We start from the raw sequence: 22735 nt of genomic DNA, 5'->3' as shown, positions 1-22735 counted from the left end.
ATATCTAGATCAGGGGTCACCAACCTTTTTTAGACTGAGAGCTACTTCAAGGGTACCAGCAGTAGAAGAGCTACTTGTTTGATTCAAACTTGCTGAATAACAAAGTTGCACAGATCACCTTAACAATAATAATACATGTGAAGAGACTGTTTGATCACATGTCAGTTAATTATTCCTCACAATAATTATTAATAATGATTTCCACAACAATGATGGTAGAGCTACACATACATATTTAAACATGCAACTTTTATTTCTGTTAATCTGTTTCAACATGTGAAAGTCAGAGGTATCACATCTCTGATATGTTTGTATCATCACGTGATCAAAGCCGGTTACTGTTGCACACAGCGCCTGCTGGTGAATGATGCAGTGGTAATGTAGACATTTTGGGAAGTCTGGGTCACCTTTGCATTGCGCAATGAAGCCTGCATGCCGGCCCGTCATGGCGGGAGCCCCGTCTGTTGTCACCGACACCAGCTTTTCCAATGGAACCTTTTTCTCCAGGAAGAAACGAGTAAAAAGTCTCGTCTGTAGCCGAGCGGGGATCCAACCCTCCGAGGTGCGTGAGCGTTCAAACCTCTAGTCTGGGCCTTTTCGGTCGGATTGCGTTGCCTCGCCTCTACCCCGCCACCCCTGAGTTGTTGCCCCGCGGCCTGTACGAGGATTTACGGACCTGACGACGGGGTGCGCTTGCGGCGTCTCATCCTCGTCCTCCATGCGCCTCCGGGTACCCGACTCTCTTATGACAAGACATATTGTCATTTTAAAATCTACACTAATGCAAGCATTTTAATTTAAAAAGAACAGCAACTAGTGCTATTTTTAGAACATGCCTTGCAGGCGACTCACGTGGTCCCCGCGGGCACCGTGTCGGCTACCTCTGATCTATATCGTCATTAGAAAAACTATGCTGGTTCATCAAGACTAAAATCAGAGAAAAGTTTACAAATGAAACTGAATATTGAAATAAGTACTAGCGTGTAATGAACATTGTACTGTACGATGCAATAGCACAAACTAAATACATGTTTTATTAATTAAAATATACAGAGGCCAGTAAGTAAGTTATGATTGTTCCCAGAGCCTGCCATATTGTACAACTAATAATAACAATAATACATCTTGTCTATACGGTGTCAAAAAACCCATAGTCCAAACTTTACTCTTAGAGTCAATCATTTAGTTTCCTCATCTAATTCCATTTTCATAAAATGGACCAATATATTAAAAAACACAGGCTTTCATTGGCAATGATATTACATTGAGAAATACTTGTGCCGCAATAATACATTCTCTATTATTTCCTACATTGTGCAGTATTAATAGGCCAATTGTTACCATTGTTCAGGTGACATTTATGTCCGTAAAGACATGTTTAAGGAGGGTTAACTCTCTACCATCTGGAAAGAGTTCACAAAAGGAACACGGTGAACAGAGAGAGAAGGAAAACGACAGAAGTGAGCTCTCTGTATGGAGATGAAGATCCTCTGGTATCTCAAATACACACTGATAGTATGACTCACAAGCTGTGTATGAAGGCGTTGCAATGCAATACGCTGGTTCATTAGCAGGTTTATGTTGAAGTTCCAATATTTAAAGAATGACAGTGTGTAATCAAACAATTATAGATGTTTTGGGGTTTGTTGTATGTGCTTTCAAACCTTCACTAGCTATATACATTTGAAGAAAAAGCCTGAGCAACATTGTCTCTGGTGTACACTGATGACAGTAAAGTAACTGAACTGAGTTGTTTAACTTTGTCTTGGTCAAGAGATTTGATTTCTCTGACGGAGTGAAGTGGAGCAGTGGAGTCAGGAAACCCACAGAAACACATTTGTCCAACAATCATTCCACTGTTATGAATCCATGTTCTGCACACTATTCTGCTCTGCATGGAGGTATTCCATTTCACTCTATAAGACTGAGAGGTCTGCTCTATATGACGCTAATCTAGGGCTGCAACAACGAATCGATTTTATCGATAATACTCGATTATTGAAATAGTTTTCATTATCGATTGTCAAATTTCATTATCGATTCGTTGTGTCGCGCGATTATTCCGCCACTCAATGAGTCGCGGAGATGTTTGAGAAAAAAAAAAGGAAAAACAGAGCAGAGCAGAGCGCTGGTTGTTGTGAAGTGGAGCTTCTACTGACGACCAACACACGACTGGTTTAGAACGGAACACTTTACTTCCTGAACGCTGCAGTTTAACAACTGTTACAGTGAACAGACCGCGCTCTTGCAACCGACATATACGTTAGGTTTTCACTTATCATTGTTGTCGTGAATAAGCATGTATCATGCTACTTCCTGTCTCTTCACAGTAAAATCACTTCCGTTTTCATGCTCTTCACAATAAAAGTAAATATGCGATCAAACTATTTACAACAGAGGAAAGAGCATCGGACCCGTAACGTTGTTCTGAAACATGGCGGAGGCAGAGGAATCAGTACGACCTAAGTCGGCCAAGGTGTGGGAGCATTTCACACTTAATAAATTGAAAAAGTGTGTTCATTGCAAGATGTGCAAAAGCGACAGGATATGGCACAGGAGCACCACGGTGATGATTCAGTTTCATATTTGATTCACATTTATGTATTACACATCAGTTGAATTCTATTTTGTTCTCATACTATTTGTACGGTGTTCCAGTTGAACCAGCTCTAAATAAATCCAGCCCAGTTGAGTTGGTGGAATCAGATAAAAGGTTCCTCTTGTGTGTGTATTGTGTCTAGAGTTCTCGATGCTCTCTCTGTTCTCTTGCTGTGTGCTGCTGTATTGTGCTGTAATGTGGTGCTGAAGGAGTTAAGTTCTGTGCAGTGGGTGAACTCAAAGGAACTGGCGTTCACGTGGCTAAGCCACTGTTGCTATGGGAGAGAGGCCAGACAGAGGAGAAAGAAACCCCTCTCTCTCTCCGTCTCTCTCACATTCCCATTTTCTCTCTCTCTCTCTCTCTCCTCTGCTCTGTCGTTCACTCTCTGCCAGAGAGCCTGGCTGGCTGGAAATCCAAACTACTAATGAGAGTACACAGCACTCCCTCTCTCTCCTTTCAACATTCACTCTCTCCTTTACTTCAGCTCTCTGAAACATTTCTCTCTGTTCCTTCATCTGCCCATCTCTCCCTCAATCCATCTCTCTCCATCCTTCTCTCTCTCTCTCTGTAATATCAGAGAGCCAGCGAGTGAGTCACACACCAACAGCACAATGCCAGGCCCAATATGCCAGTGTGCATTTCAGCCCTTTGGAATTAAAGAGACCATATATACGACCAAATATAGAACCAGGACCCTTTAAGACACAAAGCTGTTTAGTAAAGCAGATGATGCAGATTGTACATCTATCTCTGCTTCGAAGTCATCGAATAGGTAATGCACTGCAAAGAAAACCATGAACATTAATAGTTTCTAGGACAGAAACAACAATTATCTTCATTATCCCTTCATCTGCTAAATGTATTTCATTCATCAATTATCTGTGGAGTGAAACACGTCCATCACAGACCTCTTGTCCACAAAAGACAAAGGTAGTTCATTTACTTCATAACAAGGAAAATAATTCAATTTATACATTTGAAAAGCTGGAACCAACTTATTTCTTTTATCAAAATTGCCAATAAAATTTTCTTTCGATTCATAAATGAATTACAGTGAAAATACAGTTTCAGCAGTAGTTTAATATTTACTATATAGCATAAATGTTACAACGTGTGAGTGGAAAGGTCCCGTGCCTTTACAATCCAAGGTGATCGTGACCATGAAAGGCAAGAACCCAGCTGAGTCTGAAAAACATTTGGAAATGATTTTCACTGCAACGAGATGTTGTATAAACCCTGTCACCAGACAAGACACCAAATAAGTGTGCTTATTTGGATATAAGCATGAAGAGGAATATGGGTATATTCCGGGCCTGGTAATACACATGATCCAGTGAGTCCCAGGGGACAGGACCGGCAGGTCTGGAGCATGAGAGACATGAGACATGAGAGAACAGGGCACAGAGACCTTTGGGAAGAGGTTTATTTTGTAACTGTCCAGTTTGAATGAAGTGCGTTTTTGATGACCATAAGCTCAACTATTGAGACTGGAAGCAGGCCTCCTGTTGTTCGTTCCCTTAAGGCACAGAGCGACCACGTTAACGTAATGAATTTGATGATGACAAGGTTAACTGGTGTCAGTGAGGTCTGCAGACAGACACATGACACAGACAGGTAAGGCAGCATTCCATCAGTCCCAGCTTTCTCCACCATGGAGGCGGGGAACTAGTCACGAAGACAGTGTGACCTCAGGGGGTGGACAGGTGTCCCGTCCAAGAAACAAGCAGACTATAAACAGCCCTCTTCTACTCTACACGAGAAGGACACGCATGAGCCACAGTTGCTCGATCCATTTGGGAGACGTTCCAAACTGAGCGAGCACACAACCTCCTCATTACTGACTACACCGAAATAGCTTCCCTCGCATTCTTTGGCAAAACAGTCTCGTTAAGAGGGCCGGGACAGTATCCTCTGACAGCAGGACAGCTCTGGGTCCAAGACACGACTTGGACTGACATGATCCTTTCTAACGGAGCAGAGTAAAAGGACGTTGATGAACTCCGGTAGCAGATAATCCGTGTCCGGTGGCGGTCCTAACTCTGCGGTGGAGGCTGTCCACCCTACACGTCTAGAAATACCGAATAGTATATGGACAAGAGGGTTTCCTTGCTTTATCAGCTCCTTTATCTCAAATCAGTGAAGGACGGATGTCATTCAGAGCAGCAGGGAGTCTAGTGATGTGATGCAGATGACAGCGGTCAGACAGGACGCAGTCACAGTCCGTCTGGGCTGCTTTCTCGCTCGATGTCTCCTAAAAAGACCTTGGCTTTACTGTTGAGGATAACCGACACATTGTTCAGCATAGCAACCATAATGTCTCTCTTTATCGGTGACGATAAACACATAGCATCTATTCATTTCTATATTAACATGTTGTAGCTAACCCTACACGTTTGGTACCACTCTGGCAGAGCCATCTGATAGTCTTTGTTCTGCTCAGTGAGCTCTGATGGTATCTGAGGCTGGACAAAGATAACCAAGTGTAATCTCCTCAACTGAGACATCCACACAAACGCTGGTGCACCTGACTGAGGGACCACGCACTGCTGCTGTTCTGAAGCTTCTCCTGAATCATCAAACTGAAGTCAAACGTGTGCTGATTGGTCGCTATGTGTTGCCTCTCTGTGTTAATAATGTTCTCGGTGCAAAGTGAGAACGAAGGTCACGAGATGAAGTCGGTTCGGGCGAGGCCTGTTTAATACCGCTTTGTCTTCAGAGTTGTCATATAATCTGTTATTGTCTATTGATTTAATGTCTCCATAAAGTATATGAAAGATGAGTCGTACAATTCACGTGAAGTCAAAGTGTAAGACCAACAAACACCACAATCTGTCTCCAGCGGAGATCAGTTTGGTGGTCAGTGTGACGTGTTTTACAAGCCTCTGGTGCCATATTTTGGTTCTCATAAAGTTCCATTGCTGCTCTTTTGTCAGTTCTTCTCCATGTATTTTTAGCATGGTGTGCCTCTGAAACGCAGCCCTGCGATGAGAGCAGAGGTAGAGTGGAACAGTGCACCATTCAGGTCTGACCTGGTCCTGCAGGAAACCACAGAAGCTGTGGAGTAGTGCAGACTAATGCATTCCCAGGGTTAACTGGGAAGCCTGCAAGCCTATAGGAGCCTTTATGGCTGCCGTATGTAGCGCTGTGCACTGTGTGTGTGTGTGTGTGTGTGTGTGTGTGTGTGTGTGTGTGTGTGTGTGTGTGTGTGTGTGTGTGTGTGTGTGCATCAGGAGAGATGGGGGAAGGGTACAGCCAGCCCATCCTGGCTTCAGATTACATTTTGTTTCCTTAGGCACCAGAAAACAAACCACTAACACACCGAGTATCCAGTTACCACGCTGCCCTGAACGCCACACAGCAATGCTGCAGCGTACTGTGCAAATATCAACTTGATAAATAACGAGTCATCCCCCTTTTCCCCCCTTCCCCTGAAATTCATTATTACTGCCACTGCTAAAGGACAACGAGCCACTGAGAGAGCGTGAGGAGTTTACTTGAGCACACATCAGGGCAAAGACACGCTACACTGTGAGCGACGGGACACAGACACGTCCAGACGTACCTGAAGGTTACTCGCTGAGAATAAACGTCCGTGTCGACGCATCGGGTCGATCCTTCATGTGTCTGGACCTGTCCATGTGTCTGTGGCTGCACCGGGTGTTGGTGTGCTTGATGCAGTTTAAACATGATCGTTCTTGGTATCTCTAGTGTAGCAGATATCACAATATGTCCCGTCTGTTACAACAGCTGGCTGAGAAAGAAATGAAGAGATCATATGATCACGACGTTACACAGATATGTGATCAATTACAATAATAATCAACTAGCATTTCGGCCCAATTTGCAGGGTTGATAATATATAATTGACTGTACAGTCATAATTCAATACTTTGTGACTTGAATCAACCTAATAGTTAGCCATTTGTTTCCTTCACAACATTTTAAGAAGTTACAAGTGCAAACTGAAATATACACAATGCACTGACCAGCATTCAGAATAGTTCAAAGTAATGTCGCTTCTCTACTGAAACAAGCGGTGTAGGCAGATGCGTATCGCGGTACACATCGGCCTTCTCTGGGTCTTCTTCACATCGGTTTATTCTCTGGGTCTCTGGTTCTGGGTTTGTGCTCCCAACAATGTGGCAATTCACGACCCGGAGCACGCTCACACACAGCTGGCTGGAACCTTTCAGAGCTGAACTGCAGCACTGCAACAAGCAGCACGAGTTCTGTATGTAGAAGGTTCTTCCCCCGGGCCGCTTTCTGCTGATAAGCCACGCGGAGATGAACCTCGGGCTTACAGCCCTGAAAACAAAGTGGCAGCACTGCTACTGTGTACACACACACACATACACGGTGGACTGTGATGGAAAACAAAGGCTCCTATAGGAATGCCCTGGCTGCCCTGCTCTTTCCATTCATCGTGGATCCAGATGAGTGTGGCGGTTTTATGCCTAATGTGCCGGCGTGGGATTCTGCTGCTGCTCTTTTCTTTTTTCTTCCAGCTTGTGTCGGTGTCCCCTCAAGTCCCACCAAAACCCCCACGTGTGTGCGAGGCTGAGACTGCTGTTCAATTCAATTCAATTCAATTTATTTTTGTATCGCCCAAAATCACAAATTACAAATTTGCCTCAGAGGGCTTCACAATATGTACACATTTGACATCCTCTTGTCCCGGGACCCTCACGATGTGAGGGTCCCGGGTTCAGGTGCTCTGTGTTCTCAGCTCTCTGTTTGTTCAGCGCTCTCTGTTGTTGCCGTTTCAACTCTGTCATGTGTTTTGCTGCTTTCAGTCCGAGGCTGTCCCCGCGCTGCCAGTACTGGCTCCCTGCTGAGGAATTTACACTTCCATTGGCGGCGTACTGCATTGAATACTTTCTGAACTCTTTCTCATGCCAGGGCCTAACAGAGAAATGTTTTCTTCTTCCTTAAGAGGATTGTCGGGTTGATCAGGTAGAGAGCACTCAAACAAGGAGACACCCAATGTATTAAATACTGCCGGCAACATTGAGCTTAGATACGCTGTGCAGTAAACAAAGCTGGATTAAGATACTTTAACATATGAATACGAAAAACAGAACTGAGCCTCAACATTGCAACAATGTTGCATTACATCTGATACATTGTATCAGATGTACTAATTGTATCATCTGATACATTGTATCAGATGTACTAATTGGTCATGAGCTCACTGTGCCGTGTGGACTAAGGTTAGACTATAAAGCCTGCTGCAGCTAGATTACCCAGAGTATTAGACGGCTGGTATGTCTAACATACAGTATACTATTATTACTGCCGTCATATATCCAATACACAAAATAATACTCTGAAGAATGTAATGACTCTCAAATGATGTCCTTGTCTTCATCATTTCTCCCACATCGCCTCTGTTAGTCAAACAGGTCCCAATCTCAACAGAAATCCTAACCATGAATACATTAAATATCTCCCACTATCTGACATACAGCTGTCATAGTTATATTCATAAAGCTTGAAAGAAATGTCGTCAAATCATATTAGGCTAGAGCGGCAACATAGGATTGCTTTCATCGTGGATAAATCTGCATTATTTGGTTGATAACACGAGTGGCTGATGCTCATGGCTCCTCCCCAGGCCCTGAATGAAAAGCATCGTCGGGTACCAACAGGTGCTCAAAGACCACGAGACCTCGAGCGGCTTTGTGACCTGACAACTGCGAGACGTCTTCAAAATGCTTATTTTGTCCAAACCAACAGAATGCGTTGACTATCGTCTGAGACGAGGAACAGCAGCCGATGTGTAGAGCTGCATCCACGGCGACACAGCTGATGGTGTTGCTACATGACTGGTAATCTCAGGATGATTTCTATAGAAATTCATATTCATACGTATTGAATCATTGACTTGAACTTGCATCTGTTTTCTGCTAAGATACACCGCTATGCACCAGTAAGCCTGCGTGATACTCGTGCACTAACTACCTATGTGACCACATGCACTTGACAAAGGCCTGACAGTTTGGCTTGACACACTTCTTCTAATCTAATCTCCAATCCCTCTCCACTGTATTCACTCAGCTAGTTAAGCCCCTCGCTAATCAGACTGTGCCCCCATTGTATGGCATTAAAGCAGAACACTACTCACTGCCTCAATGACATCACACACACACACACGGACCAATTCTACAAGGGAATTAGGGGAAGCAGGGATGCATGTTCGCTGTAGCGACGTATTAAACAAAAGTGCACGAGGGAGCCGTGCGACTACACGTGAAAAAAACACTGCAATCGATTCACACGGAATCGCGTCACCTCACTGTTCCAGTCGACATATAGGAAGAGGACTGGATGCATAACAGAAAGGGTTGTGAGGCAGTGGCACCGTCTGCATCCCTGAGAAAGCACCACGAGCACTCAATGACATGTGAGATTGACCTGTGACCTGTGACCTGTGGGCTGTGGACATGTACGCTTTCAAATACACAACACAGATATATATATTGTGCTTTCATATTTTAGCTTCATATATTGTAACTTCTTGAACATTCTTCAATGCATGCTACACATTTTAACATCTATGAATGTATTCTTACTCCCGTTCGAGCCATTGGTTGACGTTCATTTTAATGTTTCCATTGCTTGAGTTGTTTATTAATCCAGTAATGCGTGTAGTAATGCAGATGATGTACAGACTGATTTCAAAATGTTGCAATGCTTCCCCCTCAAAAAAATCTATTATATATAAATATATATATATATATATATATATATATATATATATATATATACACATATATATGTGTATATATATAATATATATATATATATATATATATATATATATATACACATATATATGTATATACATATATAGATCTATATATGTATATATATATATACACATATACATATAAATATATATATATATATACATATATACATATATATATATATATATACATATATATATATATATATAGATCTATATATATACATATATATATATCTATATATATATATAGATATATATATATATAGATCTATATATATATATAGCCACAAAAATCATCAGATGACAACATTATTTATCTTATTATTATTTACTGTCTTCATGAAATAGCACATATGTGCAAATAACTCCCAGCAGAGATGTGCTGGGATTGGCCAGTAATCTGCAGTCTGTGAACAAAAGAAACGGACCAGACACTGTACAGTGAGACATGGGCTCTTCAGGGCAAATATTCCATTGTTTGCTGGTTTTGGCATGTTAACCCATTGGGGAAATATCTGTTGTTTTGTAAAGGATCTGGAGGGTTCAGACCAATACATAGCCCATGCACATTTCGGCTGCATTAAGAAAGAAGTAATTACACCTCAAGCAGCAAATACATCTGCTCCACAAGTGACACCGTGGAGTCGTCTTGTAAAATTGTAGACAATATTTTACACGTACACCAAACTGCCCATTGTTCAGCAAAGACAGTGTTTTATGTTTTTACAAGTCCCAGCATCCCCAGCAGACCGGGGCTTTCTGCTCCATTATCACGCTCAAATAATGTGGATTGTGACCGACAACAGGAGATAACAGGGATTATCTCCACGTGAAGGCTGTAGCGCGCTGGTGAATCGAGAAAGCTCCGACCGGTCAGCTGGTGTGCAGTAATACGGCAGATTAAAGCGTTTAGCCGCCCGGCCGGGACCCACATTCCTCCACATGCTGTAGACTAGCGGAGGGACAAACGCGACACCCCGTTCTATACGCAGGTGTATCTCGTTGACTAAGTAGTTATTTTAGTATTCACCACTGTACATTCACCTGATCGCTTATGGTTCAAATCCAGCGCGGCGCTCCTGACAACGGAGCCCGCTGTGGTTGCATCGCTCTAGCTCTGCTTCATGTGGAAACATGGAGGTTCGTCTCAGCAGCAGTAAATCAGAGACTTCTGAAGGTTTCCATGTAAATAAGCGGAGCGTCTGAACCGACGCTCCTGGCAGTCTGCCTCCCATTAACTTAGCAAGCTAAGTGGTCAAATAACTCGCCACACTTGTACACGCAACAATGACAAATGCTGAGGCGAACCAGTGATGAATACCAGGGGTCCAACAAGCCACAATACCTGAGAGAAAGACACACAATAATGTCCGCCTACAGCGTTGCCTCGCTGGCTAGCCACCAGCCGCACAGATTTTCCCATTTGCTTTGCATGTAACAGACCGAAGGAGGAGGACAGAAGTCCGCGTTTCCCTTACCGTCAGGTCGGGGTTGTCGCTGTCAAGGTGGTTAACGGCTCGTATGACCCCGGACCTCCACGGCCACCGACCGATGTCACCGATTTCGGGCGGCTCGTCGCCGCTGACACAGAGGAACCGTTTCCCGACCAGCTCCGGCCGAGCCTCGACTGCCATGGCCCTCCGCTGATCAAAACCCCCCCGCGAAAAAACTTCCCAACAACGACGCCCTTACAGACCTGTCACTTACGACATGAAACCCGTTCTAACGAATCCAACCGTAGAAAGAAAACAGAAAGGAAAAGTGATTTTGTTGCGAAGCGCTTAAAAACCGAGCCGGGGGATTTAAACGTGTAGCAGTCTCCACCCGCTTCCAGCGTCAGTCTCTCTTCTCTCTGCATGAAAAAACGGTGGAACACTGAACCGCATCACCGCTGCCATCCACACTAGTGTGTCTCCGCTGGATCCCACGGCATTCACTGGCTGCAGCGCAGTGGTCTCCCTCCGCTCGATTCAATCGTATCGGTACTATTTTCGCAAAATTATTCCTACAACTGCTCGTAATTGAAGAACTGCCACGACTACTACTGCTGACACCAAGTGTAGAATCACTTATGATCATAATTCCTTTGTAATAACACTACTGCTATTGTTCGCTCTAGGTCTACTGCTGCTATTGCTGATACTACAGTGTTGTAAACAGAAACGGCAGCACTCATGCAAATAACAGTTGCATGTATGATATGAATGAATAACTTATGTGTAAGGAAGTGAGAGAGTGGATATAGAAAGAAAATAATAACATAATACAACATGGTGTAAATAGTGTTTAAAGGACCACACCATTAACAGGTTACTATAAATAACGCACACTGGCATCTTGAATCCATTATTTTCTATATTAAATATGGCAAAGAAACTTGTACTTGTGTAATCCATGACAGGGAATATCAAGTCCGCAAATAAAACGTATGTTATTGTGTGAGGGGAAGCATTGCAACATTTTGCAAATCAGTCTGTTAACCTGCATTACTACATTACTGCATGCATTATTGGATTAAACAACTGACGCAATTGAAACATTGAAATTAATGTCAATCAATGCTGACTCGAACATTAGAAAAATACATTCATAGATGTTAGAATGTGTAGCATGCATTGAAGAATGTTAAAGAAGTTACAATATTTGTATCTAACAATAGCAAACGCACTATATATCATTGTAGATCTTTTTTTAAATAGTTTTAAATGTTTTTTTAGGAGAACATTTATCAATATTTGACATGTTTTTTTGTTTTATCCTCCTACTCTTTCCATTGTACATTCTTTATTTTATCCCCTGTGTTTTATGATCCTCGTTTTATTTTGTACTTGTTTTCTGCCGGTTTTTCCCCTCTAACGCACTTTGCAACCTCTTTATTCTCATTATTTTATTATCCTCCATTCATTTTACTCTGCTGCTGATACTTGTATAATACAACTCTTTAATCTTGCTACGTGAGCATTTCATTCAGAATTGGAAATGCAACTGACACGTTTGGTCTCTCTTACAGTGGATGTTTAGTTTCATTGTAGAATATAAAGCAGAGGAACAGGAGGAGGACAAGAGCGTGAAGGTGTGTGTATGTGTGTGCGTGCTCGTCTCGGTGGAGGATCGCGGTAGCCGGTGTGCTTTTGCTTGGCTGCAGGGATCGTAAGGACACTGTTGAGGTTTGTGTGTGAAGCACGTGGATGCAAACAGCCTGCAGCGACCTCATGGGCGCGAGGGGAAGAGAAAGGAAATGGACCGACGGAGAGATGGATCGACGGAAGAGGAGGAGAGCGGGAAGATGAGTAGAGGAACTGTAAAAGGGGAAGAGATGCTGATGAAAACATGGTCACGCTTCATGCGCATGAGAGAAAATATGAAAAGAAGGCAGAAAAAGAAAAGAGCAGAGCAGAGGCGGGTTATAGTGGTAGAGTACGAAGAGAAGACAACTGAAAGCAAAGGCACCATGACAACTGAAGAAGACATGTTTGTCTTATTTACATGTGTGTTTACTGGACACGTGTCGATACTATGCGGGTGTGTTCCTTTAACTAAAAGAGGAAGCACCTGCTCTCAGCCAGAGTCACAGACGAGGAAACGATTGTGTCGTTGAAAGGAATTCTACAACGTTAGATGTCAATGGATACCCATCTGTTTAGAGAGCTGGAGGGAGGGCATAGTTAGCCTAGCTTAGCATAAAGACTGGAAGCAGGGGGAAACAGCTAGCACTGATTAAACATGCTGTCCTCTTAAAGTCGTGCTCAGAAAGCACCATGTGGCTCAAATAAAGATTAGGACGATGTAAACACACAAACAGGCCTAAAATCCCCCCTGTGTGGTGAATGCTGAGACACATGTGCACACGCTGGCGACTGGAGTGAGAAGGTTTCACTTTGATGCCAGCAGCTTTCAGTCTTCATTTGAAAACAGTTAAAGCTCCCCCTCAGTCTGACCTGGGGACAATAAAGCCCTTTCCCCACTGGACAAAAAGCCCACCACCACCCACCAACATCTGGCCTTTGTCTACAGTGGGAAAGATTACATTCATTCCCGGGCCAGATGACTCTGGGTTAGGGTTAGTCAGGGGGATTGATCGGGCTCAGATCCCATCAGCAGCAATGAAACGTCACACCCGGGCGGCCGCACTGAGTTCCGTCCCTCTTTCCTTGACTCTCTGCAGTGGGAGATGTCTTGTTTTGTGTGTTTTTTGTTGGGTCTAGTTCTCCGGCTTGCCTTTGTGCTGCGTCATGTCTTTGATATATTTGTTGCATGCTGATCTGAACATGAAAGCCCTTTGTGTGTAGATGTTTGTTGTTGTGGTGGTAAACGCATCTTGAAATGATTCTGAAAGAATATAACAAACAGTGAATGAATACAAGTGATTGCACATTTCTTAACACATTTGAAATGTAAAGTTTGTTTCCATTTTGCACTACAAACAAATAAAGGAAGTATAGTGACTATTGTTAGCGAGTTTTCTCACGTTTAAAAAGCACATGCGCGCTTCTTTCGGTGGAAAAAGTGGGTCAGCCGATTAGAGTAAAAATCTCATTGGCATTGTCTCATTTATGAACAAAAGGTTCTACCATCAGACATCTACACAAGGGCTTTCATGTGACGCATAAGCGTGTTGCTGGACATACATGTGCTGTCGTGGAAGGCCTTGAAGCTCCTGTTTAGACTCCAGTGTTTGCTCAAGATATTGTGGAAACCGCCATTTAAATCATTAAGCAGACGGGACAAAAGGTCAAATGGAAGTTCTTGCCTGACTTTGAGTCCCAACATGCACAATGTACCTAATCTGAATGTTCCGGCACAATGTGAGTGATGTAAGTCATCTGGTTGATATAGTGATGCATGGCCTATTGTTGAACAGGTTGTTAATGTGGCATTGTAGGCTATATATCACTGAATATTGATGCACTGCAGGATTGAATGCCCTGCAGCAACAATGCCAGTCCCAATGCCAGTCCTACTATAACTTGTTTTTCAACCAGTGGCTGATTTTCGGCGTGTATCTCTGCTCACTTTGATTTATTTGCACGTCTGGCTGCATTTTGCCGCTGTGTGATGTTAGCAGCGGAGCCGCTTCATGCTCTGCGTGAAGGTGTTTTTCTGTTCAGATGTGGTCCATGATGCCGAAGCCGTCTCCGACGGGCAGTGTGACCAGAGAGGCTCCACTGGGAATCACCCCACACTGCTGCACACTGCAGCAGCCCCTTCATGAATAACAAGTAGCTATGAACACGACCCCCGCAAGTCCCCCTCCTCCCCCATACGCACATGCATCATATGTACACAAAACACATCTGCATGTGGTCACAAGCATGCACATCATGCAAAGCACACGTTCACGCACATACAAGCTCACACAGTGTCCATGTGCTCAGATATCCACACACACACGGACGCACACACACACACACACACACACACACACACACACACACACACAGAAGTGCACACACAAAGAGACAGGCATGCTGAAGCTCACAGATGGGGGTTTGTGTCTGCCAAGTGCTGTGCATGGAAAACTGTAATGAATATGATTACGACCTAAAGACTGGTGGGGTTAACGCAATGAGCAAGACAAAGGCAGTCCACTGAATTTGTATTTCAGGTATCCAGTCGTAGTCTCATCCAAAGCCACGAACCTCAAGTGCAACCACAAGAATGCATAAATACAATCATTTCTTTCTCAATCATCTTCTCTTATTTTGCTGCTGCTTCATCACAGCTTCCCCAATGTAACGGTCGTAAAAGAGTACATACTTTCTGTCCTGCATAATACAGCAATCTAGAATGATGTCATTAATACCGCGAGTAGAGAACAAACGTCAATCCCAGGTTTAGTGCAGGTGTAAGAAATGCAGCATAAATGCAGTAGTTAGAAGTGAGTATGCTTCAATATGCATACCTTGCACAATGTACATAAAACACACAATGATTCATTTGTAAATTATTTTGGGAAGAACCCACTTATGTGTACAATTTACATCTGATATGTTCTTTACTATTTATCTTGGTCCTCAAAGGATTATATAACACAGTTTTATCATAAGGAGAAAGAGTTGTCTTTCTGCGTATAAAATATCAGCAATGACGTAATTTAATGTAGAATCATTCACGGAGAGACTATACGTTCGAACGAGGAAGGAAGCGCTTGTTTTAAATCACACCGCGCCCCTTACTTATTTGGTCGATCCGAGAGGGGATTTATTAACATGTATGGAATTTGCAATACATACATATCCGTTTCTCATACTGTGAACAGCAGGCACGTGTGTTATAAAGACCTGATAACCCGCCTGAGTGCACTAGAACGTAAAACTAAGTCACCGACCATGGGAAGTTAAGACCCCAACAACAGCGCTTAGAAAATCCATCAAACCGCCTCATTGCTTTTCTCAGCCATTCGTTAGAATTCGCCACGAATCTAAGGCCGACCAATCAGAGCACGGGTCAGTGGGTTTGAAATCCCACCGCTTCTGTCAAACGCAAAAGTCACATGGGCCAACCAATGGAAGTTTGGGTTTGTTGTAAACAGACTGAAGCGGCCAATAGTATGTCCGGAAGGCCGTCCTCTTCCTGTTGACGTCAGCGGCTACCAGAGCAGCGGCCTGTGCCAGGAACTGGTGAGGAGCGAAGTAGAGAAGGAGGAAACGGGAGGCGATGAGAGGCTACCACACAACAGGAGTCATATTGGATCGACATTCCACCTCTGAGCTATGGCTACACACGCAGAGAAGTGAGAGCGGACGTTATTCTGACATGTCGATCGCTCGCGGTACAGCGAAATAACTAGCTGGTCGTGGATTAGGAGTTTTGGCTGAAGAAGTTCAACGTTGCAGCGGCACAGCTAGCCTCTCTAGCCATTCACGGTATCATCACCGGGGCTGTGTTCCTCCGCTGACAACAGAGACAGAAAACATGGTGTCCTGGATGATCTCGAGAAGCGTTGTGTAAGTACCAAGACACGAGAGTAACGAACCAAAATATCCTTAACCTCATGGAGAACACTCGGGTAGCAGATAGGATTGCGCTTTGTTAGCATGCTTGGCTAACTTGTTGTCGTCCTTCGGCTAAATTGTGACCTCGGTCTTTTACATGTTTTAAAGTTTCCAACTTTCCTACAATAAACGAGATCATCTGTGTTAGCAAAGAGCTACCAGGCGCCACAGCACACACCGCATAGTGTCTTCTGTAAGATGAACAGTGGTATGGAGCCTTGTGGCTGAGACACAAGCTAATGCTACCATCTTGTTTATGAATCATGGCCGTGCACACACTGCTGGTGAGTCAGCCGGAACAATACCTGAGGTTTTAGGTGGAACCTTTCACGTTCCGACATGTTCCTCTGTGAAGGAGTGTCAGGTACAGCCGTCATCTCAACACATATCCAGCGGCCCTGGCACGGCAGTGAGCTCACAGGAAGGAAGGCCCGTTTAACTGGATAGCTACTGGTCTGTCGGCATGCCACTGGAAGAAAGGCACATATTCATACGTGATACACTCGACATGTGTTCACTTTTGGGTCCAAATATCAATTGTTGACCTAAAATGCGTGAGCTAGGTCTCTCCCTGTTCTTCTTTGTGTTTCTCTGCCTGTTCAGGAAGATCAGTTGCATACGTTGGTACAATGGCGGCTAGGAATGTGGTGGAGGAACACTAGGAAAAAGCCTCTCCTTCTTCTCTAATGCACTGTTCAAACCCATCCCTCTGCTGTGAGATAATGAATGCGTGCTTTTGTAAGATACAGGCTGCTGTCACATGTCAGTATGTGGTTCAAGATGAGCTCTTTTTAGGGCTCAGGCTTGTTCTAACCTGTCCATAACTTTGTCTACTCTCCTGCCTCTAAATGCTGCGTTTCACATAATGCAGCTTACCAACAGAACATATCACGGTACAGTAATGGATTCAGGACGATGTCCAGTCCAGTGTTTCACCGTGACATGTTGTTGTTGTGGCTCTTTACACCAGAGCAGTATGTTCAACGTGTGACGGGGACTGTAAGGTAAAAGAGTCAGCTTTCATTTCAGGGTATTAACATCCACATCAGACAAAATGTGCTGGAATGGCACTCTCGGCTTTCCATAGTTTTGCACTTTTAAGGGACCAAAATGAAGACATTGAGACACTTTAAGTCGCCCTTTTTTCATTGAAATGGTTTGCAGTGAATAATTGGCTTATGTTAGGATACACGGGTATCTGCAAAGCAAACATTGTGACATACTGATGATGGAATAACTGTGATTTTGTTCATGCTATTCTACCCCGAACTAAACTTGAGTATATGTGGAGTTCAGTAGTGGTACGCAGTGCCACGTCTGCTTTCATTTCATCTCGACAACTCAAACGTCTGCTGGCCTCCAGAGTCTGTTCTCCGCAGTGTACAGGGCATGTTTCACCGATGGTGTCCTCTTCTACATCAGGAGCGTGAACACATTTTCATTACAGTGGCTTGATGACAGAATTTTTCAGGATCATTCATTTCAAAATGCATTCTTTATGTTAGCGCTTACACTAATTCGTGTTTTAATTTGCCATAACAAAGCACTGTATGTCGTGAGGGAGAACCTAATCTGATACGTGTTTTAATGTATTTTCTGTCTGAGGAGGAGGAAAATAAAGCAGAAAACACTGGCCATGCATCAGTTCTAAAAAGCCAGATGCTAGTTTCCAACTGCGTGAACAACTATTTTAAGGCAGCAGCATGCAAGGGATGCTTCTGGGATCTTTGTGTATCTCCTCGTCCCTATTTGTCCAGCTCTGTCTCTTCGTTACTGCCTCACTTTTAGTTTCGACAAATACATTGGTGTAGAACAGTGGCTGGTATTCTTCCCAGTAATGTGGACCTCTGTGGTGATAGTTGTCTCATAGCACAGATGTGTTCATACGCTGATAAATGAGAAAACACAGGAGGTGAAGACGGTCATGAGCTCCTCTTTGATGCAGGAGCCCTGTAGCTGCGAGGTGTGTTTCTTGGTATCGATTGCACCAAACTGTGCAGGTTTCTATGATACTCGAGTCATTAATGGCTGAAGAATGCTTTCTGTGCGCACAAGGGGAAATGTCCTGACTTGTTAACCTGCCCTGATGCTGTGGTCATGAGTTGTAATGCTGCGTGCCGTGTGCCTGCTCATTCCTCTTCAGCAGGGTGAAGAACAAACCTTTCAGGGTCTGCAGGAGGCGCGGTGTGCTTTCATTGCCGTGGCACTTAGAATAATAGCCACAGGCTGTTTGAAAGGGCCTGCAACCACGTGATGCAGACGTCAAGGATTGTTCATTCATGCAGTGGCAGAACAAAGTCAGGAGTTGGGTGTGAGTCTTCACTGCATTTTGCTGTCCTTTACTGCCTGTCTCGCTCATCTCTCTCCTCTCGTCTGATCTCCGTGTTTCACTGGGGGCGGAGCTTACACACACACACACACACTCGCCGGCTGGGATTACGTCATTTTCTGGCACCTCGCGTCAGCCTCACTACGGAGAATAGACGCTGCGCTTTGGTCCATTAGTTTGTTTATTTTTCACAAGTTGGAAAACCATAGAATTCATATAGCCAATATTCTTCAAGTGTTATAAATATTGTGCTGTACACATTGAACTATTTTCATTTGTACATACAACCCCTTTCTCCTTTCTGTGTTCAGCAGATCAGTCAGAGATTCACAGGGTCAATTGGTTTTTACAGAATGTGGTTAGAACAAACGTTTTGTTTGGGGCAAAATTATTATTTGATGAAATGTCACAATTTCAAGCTTCGATTCGGTTACTTTTTGTGACGGAAGCATTGGTCACACATGATGTGTTCAAAGACCCGTTTGGAAAGTTGAAAACCAGCCAATAATGTTGTTTTTACAGCTTCTGCCTCCGGTAAACTCTGTGTATTTGGAGATTGTTTAAAGAAAACATGCTTTTCAATCTAATCTTGGTGAGTACACGATAACCATCAGAACTGAAACAACGGATGGTACAAGCACCAAGACTGAAGTCGTAATGAACCAGACATCTTTCAAAATTGTGTCTCCGTAGTTCTTGAAACGGTATTCGAGGCGATCTCTGTGTTCTTCTGCTTCCAGGAATGTGCTGATCTGAGCTAAAGTTTGAACTCTGTGTGATGTTCAAGCCACTGTTTTAATTTAAGATTACGAGAGTCTATTGGTGTATGCTGTTTATATCCCCGTGAGGAAATCCTCTGGGTGTATACGTGCAGACCTGGACTGTAACCAGTCTCATTTGCTGTAGCAGCACTTCTCTCAACAATCCTCCCTCTGTCTGTCCAGGGGGAACGTCATGTAATCACATTCCTATTCCTGAAGCTCAAACCAGATGCTTCAAGCTCAAATCTTGGATGGAGATCTACTTTTTTCTTTCTTGCCCCCCCCCCCCCCCCCCCCCCCCCCCCATCTGGTTGTTGGTGGTGTACGGTGTCAGGAAACTGGGGAAATTGACCTGGAGCCCAGACTCTAGGTCTATCTAAAAGCTATTTTCTCAGCTGCATGCGGGGGGAGAGAAGGTGTTGAAATGGCAAGAGGGGGAATAAGGAGGGAGAGAAGGGAAATGAAGAGATGCTAGTGTTGGTATGAAGAAGGGGCCCTGCTTTTCACTGGAACATTTCAGTGCACGTTCAGCTTCTTTTCTGTGATGGGTTTACGGAGACACTGGGTGTCTCTACTGGTCCCTTACTCTCAAAGACATGAATGTACATTTAAGACCTATAAGAAAGATAAAGAAATGTCATCAGAAGGTAAGCATGGTGAAAGTATCACCAAGTAGGACCAGCAGATTTTTCACTTAATAAATGACACCGATGTATTTTTAAGTAACTGCTGCTGTTGCAAGGAGATACGGCTATTTGGGCTTTAACGGTACACATAAGGCCTTTGGTGTATTTTCTTGGGGTACCTAGCGAGTCCGAGCGAGCCGAGCCGATACTAGGAGGTGGAGTCAGAGCGTGGATGTTACGGCAGTCTCATGCGGAGGCACTACGGCGATCAGCTGAAGAGGCAGTGGAAAACCGAGCAGAAAGGGTCTGGTGGGAATGAGGCTGGACCTCACGGTTCTCCGTTTTGGGGTCACAGGTCGGTAGGTTTTTCAGAACAGCATGGAATGCAAAAGAAATGCAGAACATTAGTTGTTGAAATGTGCTATACTAATAAACTTGCCTTGCCTTACTGTCCGTACATCCATGACCACAGTGCTAACAAGAGCTGCTAATGCAGCAACATCACATGTAGCCTAAAAGAACAGGGCTTTGATGCAGTCTGCACCTAGCTCACCAGCTCTGTTGGTACACATTCTCCACGATATGGTTCCCTTCAAAATCCAATAATGGAACAAAAAAAAGTAAAGCCTGACCTCTTGACTTGAGTTGTTTACTTGCTTTCCTTGCTTAGCTTTCTCTTGATTCTCTAAAGCTGAACAGGATCTGGTTAAAGAAAGGTTTATTTGGGTCGAAATTTCAAACGAGACATGTAGAATATGTTTTTGATGAAATATCACACTTTAAAGCTTAGTTTCAGTGGCTTTTCCTGATAGAAACGGATGTGTTCAAAGACCATCAGAAAGATGAAAATCTGACGAACTCTTTCCAGCTTCTGGCTAGGATAAACGGTGTAGTTTGCCGATTGTTTAAAGAAAACATGCCGTTGGCGGGTTTTGGGGTTCAGAGGGTAAATGGGGAACAAATAGTCATTGAAATGAGGCTTTGTTTTGCTGTCCTTCAATTATTTTCCAGAACCCATTTCCCTGCACAATAACGACTCTACAAGTGGGCCAGTGACACCTGTGGGTAGAAGGACAATGGCATCAGTCGGTCTGCACTGCAGAAGTCCCGGGGCTGACGTGAGCTTGTTAACGTTGTTGTTGTGGAGCTTGTTTATTACTGTCTTTATCTCCTCCACACCATGGGCCCAGCCATGTGTGTGAGCAGGAGCTCTGTGACTACACTCTCACTGCAGTCAAAGCTAATTAGGAGCACTTGAGACACAAATACCTGCTATTATTACTGCATCAGAAATTTCATTAACGCCGATCCACCAGACCAGCAAAAGGCCTTCAGATCACGGTGTCAGAGAGGAAATCACTTCTATGTATGTAGAGCCGTGTAGACTGGCTGCTGGTCCGCTTTCTCCTCTCACTCACTCGCTCACACACTCACTCACTCGCTCACACACTCACGCTTACGCTCTACATTGGTGCAATGCACAGCGATTTCACAGTGAGGTGTGATCTTACACATGAACAGCCTTGCTGTTTCTATAGCAACAGCAGGAACATAAACGGCTGTGGTTATTGGCGGCCGGCCCGCTGCTGAAGGGACTCTGGTCAGTGTGTGTCTGTCCTCCACGTTTGTATCACTTGTATTACTTTTGGTTGAAGGATTCCGTGCTCTTGTAACGCACCACGTTCACTCATCCCTCCCAGGCGGCCTCATCAGGGTGCAGGCAGCAGGGCGGTGGAACAAGTAGAGAGCAGGGTATCGATGCATCCTCATCAGGGTGCAGGCGGTGGAACAAGTAGAGAGCAGGGTATCGATGCATCCTCACCAGGTGCTCGGCATCTCAGCGCCCCTTCACATTCTTTAACGTTTGGATGATGAAATCCAAACCACATGGTGGTCGGGCTAAAACAAGAAGTCTTGCTGCGGTCGGACTACCCAGTATTCTAGTCTTCTGGAAATTGACTGCGTAGATTCATTCAGAATTTCTTATACAATGATACAATACATACGTACTAGGGGTGTACCAATACGCGTATTCGTATTGAACCGTTCGGTACGAGGCTCACGGTTCGGTATGCATGACGAACCGAACAATATGTTTGAATAAAAAACAAATTTTTAAACCTTTATTTAACCAGGTAGTCCCATTGAGATTAAAAATCTCTTTTGCAAGGGAGACCTGGCCAAGACAGGCAGCAACACAAGAAACACATAGTTAGACAGAAAAACACAGAACAAGACCACTTAAAAGAAATGAAGTTATAATACTAGTATAATATAATCATAGTATAATAATAATAGTGCATTTGGAAAATGCAGAAGCTTAAATTGTGGGAAATATTATGTTTTCGGTGGAGCCACTGTTCTCAAACTGGCAACCCACATGGCGTAATGGACAGTGTGCTCTCTGACACGCCCACCACCAAAGAAACACGTTCTACTCCAGTCTGCACTTTTGCGCTGTGAGACATGCTACAGTGTAGCGGCTACATGAAGCTAGCTCGCTGCAGTATGGCTATGGACCAGAACTAGAAGATACTCCAATGGCCTGCAGGTCTGGTGTTTGGAGCCACGTTGGTTTCTCTGTGAACTATGAGGGCGATGGTGAGAGTGGTGGATAAAAAAACAACACTATGCTGCATTTGCTACACGAGTGTAGGCTCCATCAGTGTGAATA

The 22735-nt window shown here is 44.0% G+C and overlaps 2 protein-coding genes across 3 annotated transcripts in view; one reads left to right on the top strand and one right to left on the bottom strand.

The window, feature by feature from the left end:
* The window catches only part of jmjd1cb (jumonji domain containing 1Cb), a 140411-nt gene extending 129346 nt beyond the window's left edge, over positions 1-11065 (bottom strand). For both annotated transcript variants that reach the window (XM_079293659.1, XM_079293660.1), the window contains exon 1: positions 10829-11065. In XM_079293659.1, the coding sequence (XP_079149785.1) occupies positions 10829-10984 (156 nt within the window). In that variant the 5' untranslated portion in view covers positions 10985-11065. The remainder of the gene's footprint in view (positions 1-10828) is intronic.
* Positions 11066-15982: 4917 nt separating this feature from the next.
* reep3b (receptor accessory protein 3b) overlaps positions 15983-22735 on the top strand; it is a 43807-nt gene continuing 37054 nt past the window's right edge. Inside the window, exon 1 of the mRNA XM_079293487.1 lies at positions 15983-16297. Within this exon, the coding sequence (XP_079149613.1) occupies positions 16266-16297 (32 nt within the window). The 5' untranslated portion in view covers positions 15983-16265. The remainder of the gene's footprint in view (positions 16298-22735) is intronic.

The sequence above is a fragment of the Melanostigma gelatinosum genome (assembly GCF_949748355.1).
Source record: "Melanostigma gelatinosum genome assembly, chromosome: 21".
NCBI lineage: Eukaryota > Metazoa > Chordata > Actinopteri > Perciformes > Zoarcidae > Melanostigma > Melanostigma gelatinosum.
Note: the sequence above shows the minus strand (reverse complement) of the source record. Positions and strands in the feature narration are given on the sequence as shown.